At 43.0% G+C, this 25,709-nt stretch overlaps 1 protein-coding gene across 5 annotated transcripts in view; it reads left to right on the top strand.

Moving 5' to 3' along the window:
• The window catches only part of PPCDC (phosphopantothenoylcysteine decarboxylase), a 42,060-nt gene extending 18,990 nt beyond the window's left edge, over nt 1-23,070 (top strand). For 3 of the 5 annotated variants that reach the window (XM_019477567.2, XM_014606100.3, XM_006263985.4), the window contains exons 3-6: nt 6,331-6,426; nt 12,482-12,610; nt 17,146-17,314; nt 20,525-23,070. In XM_019477567.2, coding sequence (XP_019333112.1) covers nt 6,331-6,426; nt 12,482-12,610; nt 17,146-17,314; nt 20,525-20,610 — 480 coding nt within the window. In that variant the 3' untranslated portion in view covers nt 20,611-23,070. Of the gene's footprint in view, nt 1-6,082; nt 6,204-6,330; nt 6,427-12,481; nt 12,611-16,912; nt 17,045-17,145; nt 17,315-20,524 lie in introns of those variants that run through there. The other 2 variants (XM_019477568.2, XM_014606101.3) reach the window with 2 other exon arrangements.
• Nucleotides 23,071-25,709: the final 2,639 nt, after the last annotated feature.

Genomic DNA, 25,709 nt, shown 5'->3' on the forward strand with positions numbered 1-25,709 from the left:
ACCTTTTTAATACCCTTTGCATTAAGTATTATCCTTTACTTCAGACTCACAGCTTCCAGTGAGATTCAGAAACAGGATTTAATATTTTAAATGCCACTGTGAAACTAATCAATTGGTGGTAATAGCAAATCTAGAAAAGTTGGTGAAGGTATAGAGAGCTCTTAAGGTATTTGGGTTGTCTATCCCTACTAGCTGTTGTATGCAAAATTCAGCTGGCAGTGTGGAAGGCAGGAATGGATCCTAGTTAATCTTTCCAGCACCAGTAATTTCTGAATGTCTCTCAAGATTCCAGAGTAGCCTGGAGAGGACCAATGACAAATGATGCAGAGATAGGAAGAGGTCAGATCTGAATAGCTCCAACCTTCATGCATTTCTGCATGCTTGGAATGTAGAGTGTTCAGGGATCACCTGGTTCCCTCAATCCTTCGGTGTGTACAGAAGTGCTCCGTTCACATTTTACAGTGCTATAAGTTAGAGCATTTTTGTAGCACTGTAAATTTACAGCACTCTTAATCATGACAGAAGTACAGTGTTTGGTGGGGAAGGGGACCTCTAAGCCTCCCTGCACTTTCAAGGCTGGGAGGCAGGGGGTGTTCTACAGCCTCCTGATGCTTCTCCACTGGTCAGAAATTTGACCAGTGTCCAGAAGTTATTTAAAGCCCTGTAGGTTGCTAAAGCACTATATAATATAGCACTTCAAATTTAATAGCTCATATAACAAAGGTTAATTAAAAGTGCTGTGCCCATTTTTAAGGTGCTGTAAGGCCATGCACTTCTGTTAAGTCATGTCAATAAAGCGCTTTAAATGGTGAAAAAAGCAACTTCTGTACACATTTGTACACTTATTCCTAGTCACCTGAGTTTCCATCTCTAGGAGATGTGGATCACAGAGTCCATAATACTGTGTTCACTGCCCTGTTGCTCCCATCCCCTGTTGGTATCTGGAGCACCTCAACTGTGAAAGTAAAAGGAAGAAAGAGAATTTTATGCTTTGTGGAGCCTTGATCAAAGTACATCTTTGCATGAATATTTGATAATTAAATACATTTTGCAGAAACCTAAATTCTAAATTCTAAGGTAAACCTTCAGGAAGGCTGCAGGCTACACAAACATTTGTGTGGGATGACATAGAAGGGATCCTACCTTGAGCAGGAGGTTGGACTAGATGACAGCTTGAGGTTTCTTCCAGCCTCATTTTAGTGTAATTCTATGATGCTTCAAGGCAGACAAGGTTCTTTGGGTAAATGTGATATCTTTTATTAGACCAACTAAATAGTTGGAAAAATTGTTCTTTGCAAGCTTGCAGGCACAAATGCTGCTCTTAAATATGTAGAAAGTCGAGACAGAGACACAGACACAGAGAATATGCCTGAAGAAGGATGTTTGTGCCCGAAACCTTGCAACTATTTAGTTGGTCTAATAAAAGATCAAATCTACCTAAAGAACCTAGACCAACACAGCTACAACCAACAACATTATGATGCTTCAATGCAGAAGCCGAGAAGTTTTGTATCAGCTTCTCTCAAAATAAAATGGGGTTTTCAATTAATGAAATAATGAAGATCCAGATAACTCTGGAGTCCCTGCATTTTTCTTGATAATAATACGTTCTGTTTATTTGTACAGTCTAAAGTCAATAAGAGTCTTTCAGTGACATCAGTGGGTCCTGAATCACATCCTCTGTTTTCAGCTGTCTGCAGATTTTTGTATTGACAATGTAGAATTATCTTCAAGAAGTTGTCAGTGGAAACTGTTTAGGGAGTTAACTGAAGTGTTTGGTACCCAAGGAAATATGGTTGGAGGTCTGGGACTGTAGGATAAACATGTTAGGAAAAAGTTTCTTTTGAAAGCATGAGCAGGGAAGTAGTTACCGATGTAGATTGTTACATTTCAGATTTAGAACCCCCTTCAGATGAATGCAGAAATTAACACCTCTCCTAGGTACTCGCTTAGATCTTCCAAGAACCTTGGAAGTTGAACACTGTATCAGTTAATATGTTTAAAGTTATCAGTACCATAAGGTCTGCTGAAGTAGAAAGGAATAGTGTGGCTGTTGGGAAGGTCTGGTGGTCACCGACATGCTCATACATTGCTTGTGTACACCAAATCATTGCTGTCACCGACCCTTTAAAATGACAAATGACAGATAAGCTCAGAGGAAGAGCATCAGCTGGGGGAGACAGTGAAACGTAATCCAGAATTAGCTCTGGATGCAGATTTCCACTCTGCACACCTCTGGGTATTTGCTGAGCCTTCAAGCATGAAGAACATACCACATGACTCTATCACACTCCTCTCTATTAGGTGACAGCTACATCAGCTTATGGTAGCACTTTAGTAAAGGAGCCACATGCTTATTGCACCTATTATAGAGGCTCAGTCTACACATTTTATTTTTCTGGCACAACTATATTGGTTAGGAGTATGAGAAAGTTGCACACTTAACTGACATGGGAAAGCCAACAGAAACCAATATGTAGACACAGTGATACTGGTAACACATTCCTTTTATTGGTACAGCTTATTCTGCTCAGGAAACTAGCTTAAACAGGAGGACTCTCTTGCCAGGCTAAACTACATCTTTATTAGAAGAGTTTGTCAATATAGCTATGCCAGCAAACCTCTTTAAACCTAGACATGCCCAGAGGCTGTTACAGATAAACAGAAAGGAAAAATACCCAGGGGAAAGCAACAGTGGGAATACTGATTTCTTTCCAGCCTAAGAGGGAAGGACATGAAAGACCTGTTCAGAACAAGTAAGTAATGAGCCCATCCCAGCAGAAACATGTGTAACAGCAAGAATAATTAATCATTAGAATAGGTTATCCAGGGACATGGTGAAGTCTCCATCACTTGGAGTCTATAAATCAAGATAAGCTGTCCTTCAAAAGGATGTGCTCTTGTTCATGCTGGGGTTGATACAGGACTTACTAGGTGAAATTTTGTGGCTGGTGTTACACAGAAGGTCAGGCTGGCCTTTGATTCTATAGAAGAAATGGAAGAAAGAGAGGATTTTTAATGTACCTTAATTCCAGCAAAGTGCTTGTAAACAAGCCTTTAGAAGTATTTTGTTGCTTTGATACTGGTACAGTTAAATTGTCTAGTGTTTCTAATGTGGACCCAGTGGGCATGTCTACATGTGCAGTTAGTGCCCATGGATAAACTCCAGAGTTTATCGCTTGTGAGTTTTTTGCTCCAATGCACTCTGCTGTTTGAACATGCTCCTGGGAGCAATTAATTCCAGGGCAATCAGCTCTAGAGTTTATTCATGCACAGCATGTGAAACCCGGTCAGAGCAGCCCTGGCTGGCAGGGGCTCAGGGTGTTGTGGAGGGACTGGCTGGGACATGAGGGTGCTTCAGCATGGCAGCCCCTGTACTGAAGCACCCTTGTGCCCCAGACAGCTTCTACACATGTGTGCTGCACATGCAAAAACTCTGCAGTAAGGTAGCACTTGTATTTACCCTAATTTCCTGTGCCCTAATAGGGGCGCACACGTAGACGCTGAGACTTTTACTGCAGAGCTAATGAGTCAGCTCTACAGTAAACATCTCGTGTAGATGCCCACTTACATCATAAGAAAATTCTGGTACCAGTATAGCTTATTCTGGCTTATGAATAGAAATAAACTAAGTGGATACAAGGCACTGTTATACCGATTTAAATGCCTCTTCACTAGGGCCCTTAACAATATAGCTGTATTGCAAAAAAAAATAACATCCCTATCCACATAAACCTTGTTCACATTTAAAAGAGCTTGTGAGTATAGTTTTATTAGCAAACACTCTGAATGTAGGCACAGTTTATACCAGCAGAACACAAGTTGTACCAGTTCCATGAACTAAATGAGGTACAAAGCAAAAGTGTCATTATCACTATATCTACACTAGGGTTTTTGCCAATATTGAAAGGTGGTATAATAATCATAGACTTACTGGCAACATTTTCTAGTGTAGACCTGGCTATAGTAATACTAGTAACATTTTAAAGTGGAGATCTGTCATATAGATTGCAAATTCTGTAACAGGTGACCTTTAAATAATAACCTGTAGACTTTGAGATTCACATCTCATTGAAGAAATGGAATCGTCTGTAGTGGAGTTAACACCTTTGCTGCTGTTGGGTTAGAAACCAACTATTGACAATGTGAGGTTAAGAGGGAAATGATGGAAAAGGCTAGAAACTTGTGTGAGATTTCACACATGGGCTCTGAAAACAAGCACAAATGTTTAGAAAGAGCCTGATGATGCAGGATACCCAGGGTAGGGTCCTCTTGTGAAAAATAAGTCCAGGGAAGAAGGGAGGACAGGAATATACTGTACTGTATAAGCTACTTAAGATACCTGTGGGCATTACAGGCAGTCATTTAACTAGTACAAATGGAACTAACTATTTGCCATATCCCTTTGGCTTCATTATTTAAAGCCAGTGTTTATTCCAATTTAAACCTGCCTCTACTTAGTTCAAGAACATCATGCTCTCAGTTTTTGGCACCTGATTAATGCTCCTTACATTCTTGCTCAAAGCCTGTTATTCAGAGCTTTTCCATTCCCTATTAAGCCTAGTTGCCTTGTTATTTAGAGGGCCATACTTTAACAGCAGCCTTGAAAAGATAACTCAGTTTCAGTGCTGGTAATAGTAATTGAGGTGTGCTGGACAGATTAACATCTACCCCATGTGCTGGGTGATTTTCTGATTGCCAAATGAGGCTGCCATATGCATCCTTAAAAAGTTCTGGGTACTCCAGCTAACTGCTTGTTGCTCAGATTGCAGTTTATAGGTATGTGCCCCTTCATTATGTTCTGATACAACCACTTCAAAGCAGTATGGCCTAAATTAGAAATGGACTTTTTTTTTATTCCATAGGAGGAAGGTCTACATGGCAGCTGCATGAATATATTAACAGTGACATAATTATACCAGTGTAGTGATGCTAGCAAATCTTCCTGTGTAGAGATTAGATTCTACAGTTAACAGGAAAAAATTACCAAAAAGGGCTGACATTTTAGAGCTAGAATTTTCCACTTTCTTGGTTATCTTCATTAACAAGGATGGAGATAACAGACTAAGATCTTCATTGTTAGCCTGGCTGTAAAACAGAAAATGTTGTTGAGATCGGTAAACCTGTTTCCTCACTGCAACCCTGATTGTAAGAGATACCACCTTGAAGCTCAGAAGTTGCACCAGCCTATGCGAACAACAGGAGTGCACATGGTTTCTGTCACATTGAGTAAATCTTCTAAATCCCATGAAAAAGTATATCGCTATGAACATTCCTCAAATTTTCTCATGGCTGCATCTCCTCAGGTGGAAGCTATAGTGAGAAGTACTGGTTTGCACTGGCCACCACCATTATTCCTGGCTTGGAGTAGATGACGTGGTAAGAAAAATGCCTATACCTGCATCCTGACTGCTGGAAATATGTGTGGATATGCATCAGATGTTAGGGGAAAAGTGGTACAATTTATCTCCTTGTAGATAAAACCATGCAGTTATACCAAGGCAGATAGGCTGCTGAATGCAATTCAATTTCTTATGCAGGAGGTTCACTTAGATACAGTCAGCTAAATAAAATTCTTGCCAATCAGCAATAGTCCTAGGAAACAAGGATTGAGTCTACACAGAACAATGCTGTGCTGAACAGAGGTTCCTGAGTTAGCACTAAATAAGCCTACTTGAGCATCAGGATCAGGTTAGCCATGTCAGTGCAATGCTGCACTCAGCAGGGTAAATTAGATTTTGGCAGAGTGCCACACTGATGTGGTTATGCTTCTTCCAGAAGTCAGGCTAGGTTAGCTGACTTGAGTATTTCCACAAAGCACTGCCATTGTGCTACCTGTACATATGCCCCAATAGGTACATGCTTTGATTTCTTCCAACCTGCAGCCCTTGGTGCCATGGTCTAGGGGTGCTTCCAGAGCCAGGCAATCTCGCACACCTTTTCCATGCATATCTCATGATCAAATAGCACCTTTTATGAAGCTTCATTTTTTGTCGTCTTGAAGGTTTTTTTGCTCTGAATCACATTTCTCTTCCATCTACATAACTAACTCTAGTCATCTTCACTGGTTTATATATACAAGGGACCAAATGACTAAACACCTGTCTACGCCTCTGAGGAACTGGAGTGAGTGTCAGCACTCGCTTGAGCCTCATCTTTTCCTCAGTGCGCGGAAGGAGTAAATACAGATGTGAGCAGCAAGGGTAAGTTTTCTTCATATCAGAGCCGGATCCCAAATGCTTTGCCACCCATGTCCTGCTTTTACTCCATATCTCATCCTGGCTTTTACATTAAGCTGTAATTATCTATCTTGCCCTCTTCTCTCTTTAGGTGGAAGTGCAGGTGGTCACCACTGAGAGGGCAAAGCATTTTTACAACCCCCAGGAGATTCCTGTAACTCTCTACAGTGATGCTGATGAATGGCAGGTCAGTATCTCTCCTTTTCCCACCTCAGTCTGCTCTCAATGGTTGCTGAGGACAACTTCACTGGTTGCTGAGTAATTTCTTTGCTGGCTCCATGTTTTATATAGGAGTTGCCATTTCAGATCAAGCAGTTTGTTCATCAATATGTGGATCCTTTTTCCAGACATGGCTAGCAGCTGCTGATGGCTCAGAGCAAGGCAAACCCTATCCTTCGGTAATTTGTTTAGTCATTCACGCGGATCCTGCATGTGAGACAAAATAATTATTTGATGGTCCTATGCAAGTGATCAGTTTTTCCTGAAGTATGAGCCTGGCAAATTGATTTTATTTTAGAGTCTTTGAATCCAAGCCCAAAGTAATTAAAACCACACAAGTAAAATATTGCTCTCCATGGATGATGGTGGTTTTCATTTTTATTACATAGATGCTTAGAGGTCCTGGCCAATATCAGATCTGTATTATGCAGTGCTGTACAAACACAATGTAAGAGGCAGTCCTTGGTGCTAGTGTTTACAGTCTATATAGACAAGAGAAACAAAGCATGGAAGGAAAAGAGTGTTATTAGTAGATGGTGCTGCAACCTAACCCGGTCACCTCTTGGAAAAGACACCAGCTTATTGTGAGAGGATCCAGCCATTGGATTCTAGCATTCCTAAACTACTCATAGTTGGTTGAGTGGGCACTGTCCCTTGCTCTGGGTCACTTTGGCACATTCCAAGGTATGGTGCCAATGCCTGATACCTTTCCTGTATAGCGCAGTCTTGCCAACCTCTACCCTGGAATGAGGGCCTGGATCCTCTTAATGCCTGAGTTGCACAAACATGTTCTCCAGATCCATCTAGCAGTAGCTCTGGTTTCTCAATTAACCCTTTCAAGGGCAACAAGATAGAAAGGCAAAGAACACAGAGTTAGCAAAGGAATGTCCCAACTGTAAGCACTTTACTCTTAAATGTCACTAGATAGATACAGATCTTTGGGAAAAGAACACATTGTCCTGAGACACAACCTTCAAGTCTAATCTCAGTCCTTCTGTTAATCTGCATTTGATAGGCATTCATAGATAGGCAGCCCTTTTTCTTGCCTTCTCTCTACCAGCCTATTGCAATGGATACAGCTCCACATACAGCAATTCCTTTTGAATACACTAATCCTTTGATTGCTCTGTTTTGGTTTCCTACAAATAGATGCTCTACTTCACAATGAAAGTTGCAGTCCAAAGTGAAAGTGACAGTGAAAGTTGCAATCAAAAATGGGGTGGAAGGCACAATGTGGTTTTCTCAATTTGACACAGACACACACCCAGTATGGTGTAGATTACACAGAAGCTGTGGCCAGTACCACAAACAGAAACCTGCAAGCCATTACCCTGTTAGAACAAACCTCACACTTTAAACAAATAGTAAGCCAAATAAATACACCAAAGATCTCTGCATTTTCACTTTTATGGATCATCAAACAGCCATTCCTAATTGTCCCCAGGCAGTTCAGCTCCATGAACTAAAAAAAAGCAAGAGCATCCCAGTAGTCTGAGAAAGTGTGCTCCAGGTTCCATTCTGCCAGGGCACAGTTCTCTGGCATGGATCGAGGATGTCTACATGCTTCCACTTGTAATGGGACTCACAAAGTCTGTGGTTCCAACTACAACAGTGGTCTCCAACCTTTTTAAGTAGGAAATCACCTTTGGCATTTAAAAGCACCCCAAGATGTAGCATGCGCCATTGCCACTTCCCCTCCTCCTCTCCCCCCCTCGCCAAGCAGGGAAATCTGTGTGGAGGGAAGAGTGGGACAGATGGAGTCAGAGGGAGAAAAAATTATTTGGGGGCATGCCTCCCCAGCAGGTAAGTCCCACCCAGCTAGGGCCGCACTCAGTGTACCCCTGCTCCTGCCTCTGTGGCACTGTCCCTCACTGTGTTGGCCTTGATCTAGCCCCGATTCCTTCCCTCCCTCACAGACTGACCTGCTGGGCTAGGGTGCATGTGTGCATGCATGCGGGCACTCAGTGCCCCACCCCAGCTTCGGATCAACTCCAAGAGGCTCCTAGATCTACCGGTAGATTGAGATCCGCTGGTTGGTGACCACTGAACTAAACTGAGCCAGAGAATCATATGCTGTCTCTGTAGTCTTGTGACAGGCCATGGAGTGAGAATTCTCTGACCAGTCAGGACTCAATGGTTGTTTCTGCCTTTCTGAACAGAAGCCAGAAGTGGCTAAAAGCCACTGCAAAGCCATGGGTGCAGGCATGTGCTTGGTGTGCTTCACCCAATTTAAACAACTTCTGCTTGATTACCATTATTGTTAATCCTTGCTTGCAGACATTATGAATAATCACAGAATTATCCATTTCTCCTTAAAATCCAGCCCCAGTATTTGACTCTGTAAACTCCAACATCAGTGGATTTCCCAGGCTGACTGTTCATTGCATAGGAGAATCTTTGCAAATCTGATCTGTGCCCAGTCTTGTTGCAGAGTCTTACCTTATTCACTTTATGGCTTTGTTATGTGAGATGAGTCCCTCCTATTTGTTTTCCTCTTGTAATTTTACTACTAATTATGATTCCTAACTGGAGACTTCTAGCACTTGAAGAGTCTTTTTTCTTAAGCACAGATCCTGTCACGAAGCCCAGTCAATCCAAGCAGATTGAAATTATTTGTCAATCCTGCAAATAATTTGTATTTGTGGCAGTGGGAGACAGGAGTTTGTCCTGTATGAATGAGTTACTCTTTGCTGTATCTCGTGGAAAGGGAGGAGAGTCCATTGTTCACTGTCATTTGCATAGTCATCTGAGATCTTCAGATGGAAGTCAGTAGAGAAGAGTCGAGTCAAATAGTGAGTTGTGAGCTGAAGTCCCACTCCAGGACCGGGGCTCTTGCACCAGCACTGCTAGGGTAGTGCAGCAGTAGGGGAGAGGGGTGTTTTCCAGAGGCACAGCCCTTTGAAAGAGACTGTTAACTCAGATCTCTTTGGCTTATCTCTGCTGAATTTTCCAACATGAGTTAGATCTCCCAAAGTACTTCTGTGTCAAAGTAAGGGATAGTCTGGCTGTGCTTGCACCTGCTAACGCTCCCTTGCTTTCTAGCCTGCCTTCTGCAGTTCAAGGCTGCAAGGGCATACGTGGCAATCTTTCCCTGCCAGGCAGTGGAGTACTCAAGAGCTTTGTACTGCTTTTCACAAGCTGCCTCCTAAACCATGAGCAGCATTGCCACGCCCATGCAGAGCTCCAGATGGGCTTTTTAGCCTTGTGTGCTAGTTCCAGCTAGCCTGCCGCCAAGCTAATTGTGGCTCCACTGCTCCTGTCTTAGGAGTTAGTGTGATAAGCAGTACCACTTCCTGAAGGAGTAAGCATACCACACAAGCATGGATCTTAGAGAGCCATTGCTGCATGTGGAATAACTGCTGTTTGATGTCTGCTTTGAAATACCATAAGTGCAATGGGGATCATGATATAAACGCACGTGTTTCATCTTCCATCTGAGTGTAGGGAGACTTGCCCTTTCTCACATAAGCACTCACCAGTATGCATTGCGTTCCAGTGAAAGTGACCCAAAAGCTTTCCAGGCCTTTCAGTGTGGCAGTGAGTACATGGGCAGAGGCCAGGCATGGCCTTCTTGAAGTGTCATAGTTCAAGACTCTGAGGCATATTGACAGGGCTGAGGGCAGGGGGCCCAACCTTGGAATGGTCGGAGTGCTGCAGGGCATTGGCCAAGCTGGGAAAATAGAAGTTGCAGGTCAGGATGTCTGCGAGTAGAGCCTGCTCGTGTTACGCCTGGCTCCAGTTAAATAAAAAAGTACTATTTTAAAAAAAGCTTGAGCTTTTCATCTTTTTTTGTTTTACAAGTGAAAGAGCCCTGCCCTGGAAAGGTGGTAGGAAAACAATCTATTCCGGATGCTGCCTCTGTTGTGGCTTTGGGTGACTCATAGTGTGAGCAGTCTGTGGCCCTGAAACACACTTCTTGTTGCCCTGTGGTTTTGTGTGTCCTTTAGGGTTTAAGGCACCTGATCTTGTTCACTTCTACTCCTGACATTTACCTGCTCATGTGCCCTAGCTCCAAAATCAGAGAACTCCCCTGGCAGCATGAAACTTCTATGCAAACTAGAATGATCACCTAGAGAAGTCAGAGCTGAGAAAGGCCAACTTAACTCCATCTGGTGATCCTACAGAAATCTGGGCAGGAGTGTTCCCTGTGTTGCAGTCATAAGGCTAATGTTTTCTAACCTGCCAAAATCCTACTTCTAAAACGCCCCCTGACTCTATGGCTTGTTGCACATGAATAGGCGTTGAAGTCAATAGTCTGATCTACTCTACAAAAGTTTACAGGTATAACAAGATATCATGCCTTTCAGCCAACACAGCTGTGCCAGCAAAGCCATCTGAGTGGACACAGCTCTGTTGACAGAAGAGGGCTTCTACGAGCTAGGAAGTGGCATAGCTAAGCAGGCAGAAAAAACCCTTCTGTTACTATGCTGCATCTCCATGGGGCACAGCTGTGGTAACAGCAGCCCTGTAATGAAGATGACTTTAAATTATATTCAGAAAGGGAACTTAGTCTCCTAGGTCATTGAGGCACATTGGAAATTATTATAATGGAGCTTCTGCTATTTCCTTTGGGTGGATATTTCTTATTCCGAGAGAATTTTGTTCTGAACGTCTGAGATTTAGGAGTGCTCTGTAACAAATGCCCTCTTGTGTGCTGTGGGAACTATAGTGGTCTGACACACAGATCTGAGAGCAATAGTGACAAGATTATTTGTTACTTGTCTGTATACCACCTAGTGCAAGGAATACATTAGAGGCCTTGACACAAGTGCCTCCATTTTGTATGCATCATCCATTATATAAAGATAGGAACTATATGTTGTTGCTTTAAGTGTGTAACTAGAAATTCTGGGTTAAGCTGCAGAAGTGTGGCTAAAGCAGAAAGCCCCAAAAGCCTGTTTCTGAGTGACCACAACATGAGCATGAGTCAGTAAGCTTGGTCAGCAAAAGAAAGCAAGCAGTTAACATGTCCAGCTGAACTCAGTCAGATTAAACAGAGCACAAGGCTTTAAATTAGATAGTCCAAGCACATTGTATCGTAGCTTATCCATAAATGTAGGAATAATTGATGCAACCAAATGTATTAGATACAGCTTAGTGTTAATAGATGTATTTATGTTAGGTTTCTTAGGGCAGCCTTATCAGTGAAAACCATAAATAACCAAAACAAACTGGTGGCACTTAACATTCCATCCTGGTGAACGAAGGCGATTAAGGAATCCTTTCTTCCAGAAGTATAACTGTCACAGCAACATAAATCCCAACTAATTGGCATCTTCTACATCAAGAAGAGAACTGGTTCAGTCCAGTTCCAAAAGTTTCAGTGAAACAAAGAGATTTGAATATATCAAATCAAAGTGTAGATAAATGCATATTATTAATTATTGTATATCTATGGTTGTAAACATGGGGAGCATTGGGGAATAATTGACCCATGTTGTTGGGGAAATTGAACAACTAACAAGAACTCGGAGATCCTTGGGTCCAGCCTATACCCATCCTCCCAGGCACGAGGATGCTTTTTGTATTTCCATTGACCTGAATGATAGTTAAATGTATGTTTAGCTTTCCAATAAAGTAGTTCCCTTGAGAAAAGATAGGCATCCTATCTCTTTATTCCAGGGCCCTGTCTGACAAAATAAGCTCCCTCTGTCCCAGCTGGGAAAAGAGGACTTCCTTTCACCAAGCATGGTGAAGCCTTGCTCCTTGATTGGGATTCCTCAGTGCTGCCTTAATATAATGGCATCTGTTGAAAGAGAACAGTAGGAGGTGTGTGACATTCAGGGTAGTAGCACTGTGGTCTCTTCTCTCCAGCATTATTAGGCTTTGCTCCATATGCGTGTGCCTCTTTCTACTGGCGCCAGTTTTCTTGGTTTAGTGCCTGCAAAATGGTTATTATTGCTAAAATAGTTGTACCTGAAAAATTTCACTCAGCTCTATTAAGCATGAGGAGCCATGGTGCCCATTGTTGTATTATGTGTAGCTAGAGGGCTCAGTGATCCATCCATCTCTGTTACTTACAGCTGTGGAAAGACCGCTCAGACCCAGTCCTCCACATTGACCTGAGACGCTGGGCTGACCTGATGCTGGTGGCTCCTCTGGATGCAAATACACTGGCAAAGATAGCAAATGGGATCTGTGACAACTTACTGGTAAGTGCATCCATGACTGGGCCTCTCATCCAACTGAGTTCAGGCTAAAGACATCTGTTCTGTTCCTGCTTCCCAGTTTCTCCCCTATGTGCTTTCCTTACCTTCCTGGGGCAGGGACTGGCTCTGCATTTGTATGGCACCTAGCACAGTCGATGTGATGGACCAAGTTGTAGGTAGTCTGACGTAGTGGTTAGGCTACCATAGGATGGCCAGTCAGAAACAGGGGTCAGTTTGGACTTGAGAAACAGATACAAAGTTACCAGATCTAGGGGAAATCCAGGGGCAAGGTCCAAATCACAAGCCAAGTTGAAGTTCAGGAGTCAGAGACTGAATTAGCAAATCCAAGGGAAAATCCAGAAGCCAGAGTCCAGGAACAGAGCAAGCTGGGTCAGGAAACTAGGAGTATTAGATCACAAAGGCCTGCCAGGGCAGACCTTCAGCAAAAACTTTTGGGGGGCCTGGAGCCTGCTGCCACAGATAAATGGGAAAGCTGTTGTACGAGCAGCCAGTCAGGAGGCCCAGACAGTAACCAACTGGGGTCATTAGCTGGGTTAGGGCTTCAAAGCCCCAGGCATGTGTGGCCAACTAGACAGGTAGCCCAGGCTGGGCTGCCTGTTAAGACCCCTGACAGTGGAACTGCTAGTTGTGATCGCAATTTCCATAATAAGTAGGACTCTGCGAAATTTCTCTGGCAGTTCTGTTTCAACACTGTTTCGACTTGTTTCGAGCTTGAAACGGCAAAATCGAAATGAAACAGAAAGCTTCGAAACAGCCTCAAAATGAAACGAGGCAAGTCAAAACGTTTCAAAATGTTAAAAACATTTCAAGTTTTGAAGCTCAGGCTGGGCTTGCCTGCAGGGAAACAGCAACTAAAGTAAGGAGAGGGAGGGGGAAGTGGGGGGAAGGAGGAGTGCTCTCATTATTGACTGTGTAGCTGGCTAGTGACTGTCATCCTTTCCTGAGGTCTCTTCCAATCCCAGTGCTCTGGGGGAGGGATGGAAAAACTGCATAAAAGGCAGCATTGTTTGGACTGCCCTGCTTTCTGCCTTGGTGTCAGTTGAGTGAGGGCTCACCTTAACACATGCACAGTGTTACCCACCCATGTTATGAGTTTTGTCTGTCAGCAGCTAGAGGTGCAGGGCCCCAGAGCCCCTGTACCTATCTCCTTGACAGCTGGCAGGCTTCGTGGCCTCAGCAGGGGCTAGCAATCCTGCAGTTTTCACTCTGCTGTGCCTTAACACACATACAATGTCACCCATGTCACAAGTTTTGCTTGACTGCATCTTGAGGTGCAGTTTCCCCCAAACCCCTGCACCTGTCTCCTTGAAACTTGGCAGGATTTGTGGCCTCAGCAGGGGCTAGCATGCCTACAGTTTTGACCCCACTCTGGCTAAACACACACACATGATGTGAGGTTTTTTTTGCTTTCAAGACTTTGAGGTGCAGTTTCCCTGAAACCCCTGCACCTATCACCTTGAAACTTGGCAAGCTTCATGTCCTCAGAAGGGACTATCATTCCTGCAAGGTTCATCCAAATCAGGCTAGAAATGACAAAGTTATAGGCTGTTTCGAGCTTCCCCATTATAGCCTATGGGCGAAACGTCGAAACAGCGGAACTGTTTTGAAGAAACGAAACAGAACAGCAGTTTCGAATCAAAATGAAATTCAAATCAAAATGCTGTTCTGTTGAGACATTGAAACACAAATTGAAATGGAATGGTACCATTTCGCACAGCCCTAATAAGAAGTAATAATAAACTGATCTCTTTTGCCTTCTCTATATGCTTCTCTCTCTTCCCATGGGCTTCGTGTCAGTCTCTTTCCAAACACTTTTACTCTCCAATACACATCCCTCTGGCCCATCTTACAATCTCATGCCCCTCCTCTTTGTTCTGTTGGCTGGTTTGTTTTTTTTTCTTTCCCCCCCCACCCCACCCTGCCCCAACCTCCCTTACATCTACATCCTCACCATGCCCTTTACCCTCCCCCTTCCCTGCATGCACATACATTATCTTGTCAGTTTGCCCTTCCTCTTGTCATTTTAGACACAGCCTGGAAAGACACCCATGAGATCAGATAAGTTTGTTTACTTCCTGCCAGCCCTCCCTTCCTCACCTAAATGCATAACACAGACATCCAAATCAGCACACTTGCACACTCCCAGTTTCAGCCACAGAGGGTTTTGTGCAATGTTGTTTTTCTGGTATTTAGAGTAGCTTAAGCTGAAGGTGTGGAAAAGAGACTGGTCAGAGAGGGTGGAAAAAGGGAGTCATCTTCTGTACTTGGTAAAGACAGGCTGATCAGGAACTCCTGTGTACCCAAGTGCCTGGGGACCAGGGACAGGTTTTCATTAAATAGGAAGGGTCACACATTTTTTAGGACTCTTTGAAGAGCATACAGATCTGCACGTGTAGCAGTAATGCAAACTGTTCCCTCAAATCCCTGTCCCTGAAATGAGTGGAGAGTGGGTGAAATGAGGTATATATCTAAAGAAATGTGAGAAGCATTTCCAAGCTCTCAGTGACTGAGCTCCACTATTAAGGAAAAAACAAAGCTACCATAAATGATTAAAATAAAGCTGCAGGGATGGTTTTCACCTAAGTGAGGAGGTAAAATATTTTCAGCTATTTCAGAGCAACAGGAAGCCTTAGGAAGGACAGGAGAGACAGATTGCACACTCTCTCCTAGACACTTAAGTAGACCTAGGCACTCAAGTACAATCCTATTCCACCCTGCTCAAGTCCCTGAAAATCCATCTGTTCTCCTACTTTTGTAACATGCCTTCATCTTAGCCATAAGAGCAAGTCACAAAGCAGCAGAGAGAGGGAAAGGGAGTTCATCCATCTTTAGTATTTACTATTAAGGACTTGAGTAGAGTGGGATAGGATTGCACTTAGGCATCGAAGTGCACTCAGGCACTTAATAGGTGGAGTAGATGCTGGCCCAGGTTGTTTTCTTATTCAGTGTTTGTGGAGCTTGGTTATGTTACTATAGAAATATAAACACTAGTAACAGTGCAAAGCTGATGAAGATCTCCCTGTGCATTAGCGGCAAAGAGGAGTTACATTTCTACAACTGTTAGTCTTTTTTTGGGACATTATAGAGGAATAAGACAAAATATTGATGTGGATGTGTCAGCTCACACCTAGCTGGTAATCCAAGTTAAGAGGATAAGACTTTATTTGTTCTGGGAAAAATGCATAGCGCACAGTACAAAATAACAGGCAAGAAGTTGACTGAGCATGATGCGACTCCAACAGAGATCCTGTTTCAAGTGTAAATACCTGGAAGGATGCTATAGCATACTTGACCAGCTTGAATCTCATTATATTCTGTCAACTCTGAAAGCCAGACAGAACTGGCTGAGCCCTATTTTGACAAGCATGTTTGGAAATGACCATCAGTTATCTCTTTAAAACTGGATTAATGTTCAGTAATTTCCAAATTGTGTATCGCTGTAAGTTTCCTTGTAGTACAGAGCAGCTACCTGATGCTTGACATGTTTTCTAACATGCCAGATATATTTATCATACTCTATGCTAGGTATATCAGTAAAAGATGCGATACTTCATTCACTGACAAGATTACACATCCAAGTAATTCTCCTGTTAGGCAAGGGCTGTCTAACTGGTAGCCCATGGGCCGCATACCACCCAACTGTCACTTACCCTATTGCTCTGGCTTCAATAGTAACAGTCAGAGGCTCTAATCTTCCTCTCCCTCTGGCTTCTGCTTTCTGCCTTGCCCCAGAGGGCAGGGTGGAGTAGCACAGCACAGCCCATGGTGCCAGGGAAACCGTGCATGGGGTCCTAGCAGGGTGTGGTGCAGTGGAGGAGCCCATAGCCAGGGGACTGAGATGGATCAAGGGCACTTACACCTGCACAGAGAGTGCAGCAGGTAGAGGCAGGGAAGCACTCGCATGTCCAGTGCAGCAGGGAGCACCTGTGTGGTCAGTGAAGCAGAGGTGTGCCTTGGGGCCCTGTGGCCTGCACTGGTAGTGTCTATTAGAGCCCACAGCATGCGATCCCTGCTGGTGTGACTCACACAGCGCATGGTCCCCTGGCCTCTAAGGACCTGAACAGCCCTGACTTAGTCAAAATGACTCATTTGCCTTTTTTTGATATTGCACTTTGTGGTGGGTATAGCTGAAATGCAGTCTGCGGAGTTCTGCAACATCGTCTGTGGCCACCTTTACATTTACTGTGAAGAGGTAGCCCATACAGGCAGTTGTTTCATGTACATACTGATCCAGCTGCTCCCTTGGCTTCAGATGGACTCATCTGGGACACTTTCTCTCTGCAGCTCTCCAGCCAGTCTTTTCCTATTAGAGCTGAAGCTGCTGCAGTCTCACTTCATCTAATGCAAATCCATGGAGGCTGCTAATACATTGCCAGTGTGACTAGGCTAGATTTGAGCACCACAGCCCAAATGAAGGTGAGCCTTGAAAAGGGGTTAATCCAGCAATACAGTGAAGAGAGAAAACTAGGGAAGGCAGCAAAGACACCAGTGTTAAAATTCCTGGCTTCTTTTTGCAGACCTGTGTCATCCGTGCATGGGACATGACCAAACCTTTGCTGTTCTGCCCTGCGATGAACACAGTGATGTGGGAACATCCTATCACAGCTGAGCAGATAGAGCGACTGAAGGGCTTTGGCTACACAGAGATTCCTTGTGTGGTGAAGAGGCTGGTATGTGGAGATGAAGGTCAGTCCTTAGCTGCTTTTTCTCCCATGAAGTTCATGGAGCAGTTGATACTCTCAGGGTGAGAAAACCTTCTTGCCCTATGAACTTAAGAGTGCTGCAGTATGTAAAGAAGTGCCATTGCCAAAGTTTAGTAAAATGTATTGGAAAGAAGCTCTGATACAAACCAGGAAGAAATACTTGAAAATATTTTACCAGTTTTTAAAATCCATGTAGATCTTTCTCAGTGATAAGAGTCTGGACCAGAACCAGGAGTCAGGATTACTGGTCAAGAAGTTGGCTTAGCCTCTTAAACTCAAATCCACCTAATATTTGAAAAGTAAATGTTACTAACCATTGCCCATAGATTCATAGAAAAGAAAGGCCAAAAGTGACTTCAAGAGGTCATCTAATCCAACCTCTTGCTCAAAGCAGGATCGCTCCTGTCTAAACCATCCAAGACAAACATTGTTCTAACCTTTACTTAAATTCCTGGCAAAGAACATCCCACAACCTCTCTAGGTTGCCTGTTCCAGCGCCCTCATAGTGTAGGATAGGAGGATGGATAAGAAGAATGGTCCTATGGTCCAGCCAGGATTCTGTTCCATGCTCTGCTGAGTTAAAGGAATCGTAGAAAATTAGGCTTGGAAAGGACCTCACGAGGTCATCTAGTCCAATTTTCTGCTTAAAATGAGAGCATCCCCAACTAGATCATCCCAGGCAAAGCTTTGTCTAGCCAGGTCTTAAAAACCTCCAAGGATGGAGATTCTACAACCTCTCTGGGTAAGCTGTTGCAGTGCTTTACATCCTCCTAGTGAGAAAATTATTCCTAATATCTAACCTAAACTTCACTTCCTGCAACTTGAGACTGTTGCTCCTTGATCTGTTGTCTGCGCTACTGAAAACAGTCTAGCTCCATCCTCTTTTGAACCCCCGTTTGGGTAGCTGAAGGCTGCTATTAAATCCCCTCTCAGTCTTCTCTTCTCTAGACTAAATAACCCCAGTTCCCTCAGCCTGTCCTTATAAGTGATGTGCTCCAGCCCCCTTACCATTTTTGTTGCCCTCCTCTGGACTCTCCATTTTGTCCACGTACTTTCTGTAGTGGGGGGCTCAAAACTAGACACAGTACTCCAGATGTGGCTTCACCAGTGCTGAATAGAGGGGAATAATCACTTCCCTAGACCTGCTGGCAACACTCCTACCAGTGCAGCCCAGTATGCTGTTAACCTTTGCAACAAGGGCACACTGCTGGCTCACAGTCAGTTTATTGTCCACTGTAACCCCCAGGTCCTTTTCTGCAGAGCTGCTGCCCAGCCAGTCAGCCCCCAGCCTGTACTGGTGCATGGGATTGTTCCATCCTAAGTGCAGGACTCTGCACTTATCCTTGTTGAACCTCATGAGATTCCTTTTGGCCTAATCCTCCAATTTGTCAAGGTCGTTCTGAATTCTAGCCCTACCCTCCAGCATATCTACTACTCTCCCCCCTACTTGATGTCATCTGTAAACTTGCTGAGTGTACACTCTGTGCCATCTTCCAGGTCGCTGATGAAGACATTGAACAAAACTGGCCCCAGGACCGACCTCTGGGGCACCCCACTTGATACCAGCTGCCAACTAGACATTGAGCCATCGATTACTACCCTCTTAACCCGATGCTTCAGCCAGTTTTCTATCCACCTTAAAGTCCATTCATCCTGCCCGTACTTTCTTAGCTTGAGTTCCCACAGCCTTCCTATGTGCCCTGGGACTAGTCTCACTAGGACTCAAATTCGCAATCTGTAAAATGGGAATCAAATTCCTATTGCACAGTGTCTGTGCATTAGGATAACTGCACTGAAGATTGAGATGCTCAGATACTATAGCAGTGGAGCCAGATGTATCGATGGAGGAAGAAAGCTTGTTTTGTGTGTATTTTAAATACTTTTGAGTTATCATTAATTAGACTTGTGTGAATAACTATTTTTTTTGTTCTTCCAAGAACAGAAAATCTATTTTAGCTCAACCCTCAATGAAAAATATTTAAAATTTCTGGCATATTGAGGAGTTGAATAAAAATTCATTGCAAGCAAATGAAGGATTTCTTTTGACCTGAAACAAAAATGTTTCATTTTATTTTCAAGCGTTTTTGATGTAATAGCAGTACATTTTCTAAATGAGTTGTTTCACACTGAAATGCATCAACTTTTTAGTTTTTTTTTCTGATGGGAACAGGTAGGTAAAATCAGCATGAATTCACAGAATGTTTTAGTACCTGAAAATTGGCTATTTTTGCTAAAATAATTGCAGCTGAAAAATTTCATCCAGTTCTATTCATAATAGGAAATTAGGTCCTATAATGCAATAATTATAAATATAACTTGTTTAAGCAAGCACAGGTATAGTAATATTTTTACAACTGTCAATAACAAGCACAGTTTATAAGGAAAATAAGATGTTCAGAAATTGTCTTTATGCTTCTTCACTAGGGACTGCTTCCACTGCTCCTGATCTTTCAGGAATACAATGCACCTCCACAAAACAAAAACCTTTTTTGGAATTGAGTTCCAATAAGTGTTTATGGTTGGGTAAATACATTTATATCACTTACAGCTTGGTTAAAACATACCAGACAATAGCAGTTCCGCTGGAATTCTTACAGTGTATTACATCAAGTGTCTTACATATCTGTGATTACTCTAAATGGGAACAACCCAGAGAAGCTAAAACCAAAGGCATTTTGGGAGAAGGCAAAAAGCTGTTTGGATCACTATGCCTTCCTTTTCTCATCTTTTCCTTCATCTGTCTATCAAAGGTACTTATTGCTGTAGTTCCTGAATGCCTCCCATTTTTAATGCATTATCCTCACAACATCCTTCCTTTGGGTAAAGGCATACATACTCTGTAGGACCAGTGAGGCAGTAGGGACTGTGACTTGAGTATTTTTCATGTTATTCCATAGAAAATACTCAGGATGTAGGAAGGAACGCAGTTGCTTTGTGATAATGAGGCCATTTTAGGAATCTTGAGCCATTCCTGATGCCCACAGTTTATGGTAGTGACTGGCCTTTTGGACTTAACAATGGAATTTGATCTTGCGGTGTTCTGCCAGTGCTTTTGATGCAACTCACTACAAAAATCTTCTTGGAAAATGCATTGGCCCACTCTATTGCTGTGATGCTGGATTTCATTAGGTATTTCAGTTGTGCAGTGTCCTTGGTACCAGGGTTTCACTGTATGTGTGACTTTGCTCTGCAGGTCGAGGTGCCATGGCAGAAGTATGGACCATTGTGGAGAAGGTGAAGATGACCTTTTCAGAGAGGGACTTGCCAACACAGAGCTGATCCCTTGATGTCAGTTGCGTATCTTCCTCCTCCTTGATAGCTTTTTCAGTGTGAGGATGAAAACAGCAAGAGCTCAGATGGGATGGCATGAACTTTTGAAGCGCTGCCTTCAGCTGAGAGGACAAGTGCTTGTATCTTGGAGCCCCCAGCTGTGGCTCCAAAACCTGATGCATTGGTATCAGGACCTTCTGGAACTGAAGCCAAGTTTATATATATGAGTGTGCTAGGGCCCTGTGCCATCCATGTATATATATGGATCTTCATAAACAAAAGAAGTTATATTGTACAAAGCCAGTAGTCCCGGGTTATTTTTTATGGAATAATTTCAAAGACACTGGATAAAGATTCTCCCGTCTGCTCCAGGCTTAGCATCTTCACATAGGAGTCAGAGAAGGCCTGGTATAAAATCACAGTTGTTGAGAATGGTCCCAGCTTCTTCCAGGAAGAGACCCTTTAAGGACTAAAAGAAGAGCACTGTTGTTGAAAACCTTGTACAGCAGCTGCTCCCACCTTCCCCTTTTCATCAAGAGGCATTGTCCTAAAGAATTTATATTTCCCTACTGGCATATAGTGAGACAGCTCCTAATGTACATCCAAGGAGCTGTTTGCCTTTTTCTTTGGATCTGATCTTAGTGCCTGATTTGCAATCTCTAAATTTATTTGAATGTATTGTTAATGCCAGTGGAGGAAAATACGTGACCGAAAGAGAGAATTCATGGCCCTGAAGGCGTCTTTGCCCTTTGGTATCTATTGATGCGTAAGGATGTAGACATCAAATGAAAACCAAAATGAACTCTTGGTATCACCCTTTGGGTGTACCAGGGCTTGGGATCAACACATTTGGCCATTTTGGAAAGTCTGGGATAGCTGTTTGGGGGAAACTAAACTTAACTTTGACATCCCTCTTCAGATGGAAAATTAACTGGAGGAGGAGGTTGGGAAATCCTGATGGCTAACACCTCGGGTTATGTTAGTCGGGGGCCCTACAGTTCAACCTGCTCCTTTGAAACATGAACTTATCACCTGAGGGAGTTGGGAATGAACTGGGGAGGGGGTGTGGTTAGTGCCCTTCCTTGTACACACCATGGAGTTCGTTTACAGATCCTAGAGTTTGAGTTTATTTTTAACTAATGTCAGTCAAATATAAGGCTGTCAGCACAGAGTGTGTTTCCTGCATTTGGAGCAACCTTCACGCGGTGTAGCCCGAGGGAAAGGTTATCTCCAAATGTGTGGTTTCCTTATCGATTCCACACTAAAATGTCTGAGCTTTCCCACATTCGCTGCTTTCCTGAGGATCAGACCCTGTGGGGTCTGGAGTTGCTGGGGATAAGGGCAGGAGGGAGCATTGCAGCCTTACAAGTAGCAGGAATATCTTGGTAGCGTGCTCCATTGTAGCAGTAAGAATTTTGCTGGCAAAGGGATGTTTAAATGGCTTCTAATCCTGTCTCCTGCCACTAGCAGTAGCATATTGCTGGCAGTGTTGTCTTATGCTGGTGAATGACTGTAGAGCGATGCTTATGTTTATGGAACATGTCTTTATACTGTTAGATTGTTATAAAGCTTTTATGATACTGACACAAGATCAGAGCCAAAGCCCACTGACATCACCTGGGAAGACTTGGATCAGGTCTTCACTGTGTGTTACAGGATCTTTGGGTGCGGATATGACACATGATTGCTACAGAGTATTTTACCCCACTTTTTACTCCCCCTAGCTGGCTGTCTAGCAGGTTTATTGCAGTGTGTGGCCACTAGGTGGCAGAAAGCCAGTTTGAATTGAACAGAAGGCTAGCTGCAGTGAACCCACTAAGGAAGCGAACAGGCACCAGCCTCATTTATACTGATACACAGTTACTCACTTTCTGAGGGCCAAATTTACCTCAGAGTAGAGTGACTTACACTGGTGCAAGTCTGTGTCATGTATCCACTGCCCTTTTGTTATTGAGTAAGGACAATTTACTGTATAGAAAATGCATTAGGTGTCAGCATCCTTTAAAAAAAAAAAAAAAAAGTCTTATGGTTACAGTAGGAGTCAGGACTTCTGGTTTCAATTACTGACTTCCAAGCCCATACAATAAGTCACTTACCCTCTCTCTGCTTCAATTTCCTCATCAAAAATGACAGATTACAAAATTACTTTAAGAAGGTATTTGTTGAGAGGACTAATTAGTTAATGCTTGTAAAGCACTTGCAAATCCTCAAATCAAAGGAATTAATTATACATTAAAGTAGAGCTTAATGCACAGCACAGGGGAGGGAGGAAGGGGAAAATATGAGCAGTGGGATGATTAGCAATATGTAAAGAAGAAATGCCTAAAACAATTCAGGCTGACATTTATTTCTAAGCGATAACATCCTGCTCTGTTTTATGGCTGTTACAAAATTAGACATCAGTGTGCCAGTGCATGATCCTTTGTGTAATTGTTGCTTGGTACCTCAAATAAATGCTTTTTAAAGGTAGCTGTTTATTATGTACAGAACGTGATATTATGGGTCGGGTTAAGCCTCTTAAAACTGATGGAGTGAAGCCACACTTCATTTCAGATAAATATAAGCAACAGTTAAGTTCCTTTATGAACCATCTAGCTGAAACAACCGCCTCTACCCAACACCTAAACACCTGTCACTGCCCAAAATAAAAACACAGGCAAGGTACATATGGACAGAAAAGTTTTGTTAGGTATCATTTTGTTATGGCAAAAATAGCAAGAGCAGCAGAAGGCGTAGGCAGAAAGGAAACCCCACAAGCAGCCAGCCACAGAAACATTGGCAGCCCGGCTCTGAGGGAGAGCTTTTGGATGGAGTGCTGGCTAGAAGGGGCCCCAGAGCTGTGAGCAAATGAACTGTTTCCTGCTATGTTCAGGAAAAGAGGCCTTTATACAGTCTTTGTAAGCAAAGAAGATTGCATCAGAGAGCATGAACTCTGTCCTCAAGTTCTCTTCCTAGCCAAAACACTGGGAACCCTGACTTTTTAGCTAACAACTCAAGTCAGAGAAAGGTAACATTCTGTATGTTAGACAGCAATTGATGGATCTCTCAGAAAATCACTTGTGAGTGTTAAATGAGTGAAGTAAATTAGATGTGCCCCTTTTGTTCTCTTCTTCTGCCAAGTATATAAAGACCCTGGGGCTGAAACATTTGCTGTGATTTTTCAAGTTGCTGTTTTTTACTTCATTTATTTTTCGCTGACATTTGTAAATTCTGATCCAGTCTATCCTGTTTTTCCTGAAATATCTATGTGCACAGGGATTAGTACAATTATGACATCATAGGCGGCATGTAAGATAACCCTGGTTAATTGACAATATTTTTGTTAACACTCCTTTGTTTAGAATTATTTTTGAGCAGTTGTTTAGTTCATGCCTGAAACTAAAATTCTCTTTGTTAAAGATTGGAGGTCCTAGTTAAGAGCTAAGAAAACCCTGATTCCATGCTAAGAGCATAATTTAGAGTATGATTTGGAACATATTAATTATCAGGTAAATAGCCTACTGAAAACATGTTAATTCCATGGGCCTTTGGCATGGTAGTTATACTGATGGAGGGAAAGCCTAGGAACTTGGTCAGTTTAGTAGGTGTTAAAGGGTGTCTTCACTGTAGAGTGGACCCAAGTTATCTATCCTAACGTTACTTCTCTTAAATTAGCCTAGCTTGAGTGAGAGCAGCCATGTTGTAAAATTATACTTGAGTTGCTGATTCTGCTCTGGCACTGTATTCATTCACATGTGATGCTGATACCTCAGGCCTCCACCCAGGTTCTTCATGCTTCAATAAGCTAATCTATGAAATATTTTCCAGTGAACTGGGGGAGAACTACTCTGGCCTTTCTAGGCATATGGAAGGGAATTATAGGAAGGCTTTGGAGGATCTGTTGCACTCAGGTAGAGCTAACCATGTAGTCATGTTATCAGCTGAAGAAAGGTGCCAGTTCTGAATTTAAGTCTGTATTCCACCTTGCAATAAAGATAAGGCCACAAGTCCATTGCCTTGTCTGCACTAGGCAATTAACACTATTTAGCTAACAACCTCTAAATCCTACTCATGACAAGGTTTCAGACAGTAGTTCTCAACCTATTTAGACTTGAGGTATGCCTCAGAAAATGCCAGCTCTTTAGCTTTTACTCGTTTTTTTGACTACAGAAAAATTATAGAGCATTTCTTCTGTCACGAAGAATTCAGAAAGACCAAACAAGTCTGAATGGTTTCAGTACAATGGATTTCTGCTTGAAATCTTGGATTCTTGTGAATCATGTTTGCACACCTAACAGTGCTAACATTGTATGGCACCCCATAGCATCCTTGAAAGGATCTCGAGGCACCCCAGAGTGCTACGGCACACTGGCTGAGGGCTTAAGCCCTCCAGGGAGAGTCCATCAAAATTAAAAGTAATACAGGGGGTAATAATTCTGGATCAACTAAGGTAAAAAAAGTCAAGAATAAAACCCTGTTATTCAAACTTCCTTTCATTAAAACATAATCAACAACCAAAAAAAAGCACAAATCCATTTCTCCCTTTGCAGGTTAGATAGGGATTGAGCGCTGATCTGTGTATCAGCCAGGGTACCTGGTACAGTTACCAGCGAAGATTGTCATCCCCCAATTGCTCCTACCCCCTCTTCTTTCTTAGGGCTTTGGTTCCCACAGTAACTTGTGAGAAGTGCCTTGGAGCTTGTGCACGTAGGCTGCAGAGTTAACACCTGACTGATGCAAACAGGGTAGCGTGCAGCGAGGTTCACACCTTGTGCAGCTGTTTGGCTGGGACACCTCTGCAAGGCGAAGGAACAGGGGAAGCAATGCGGTTTGCATCTTCGAAAGCTCTTTGCAACAGGAAGCAACGTGCTTTTTTTTCACGAGAGTGGCTGCAGAATTCAGCAGGAACCACAGCAAGCAGCAGAGGGACCTATAAGAACCCAGGGGATGTACAGAGGCTTTCCCTAACCTCCACAGAGACTCAGGAAATGGGGAACTAGTACTGATGGTTAGGCATTACAGGTAACATTTGAAATGGCTCCTGTTCATTAGTGTTACAGCTAAAATATGTGCTTGTCTGATAAATGTAAATGTAATTAACTAGTTCTTTAGCGGTATTAATTATACTG

This window comes from Alligator mississippiensis, chromosome 11 (genome assembly GCF_030867095.1).
Source record: "Alligator mississippiensis isolate rAllMis1 chromosome 11, rAllMis1, whole genome shotgun sequence".
Lineage (NCBI taxonomy): Eukaryota > Metazoa > Chordata > Crocodylia > Alligatoridae > Alligator > Alligator mississippiensis.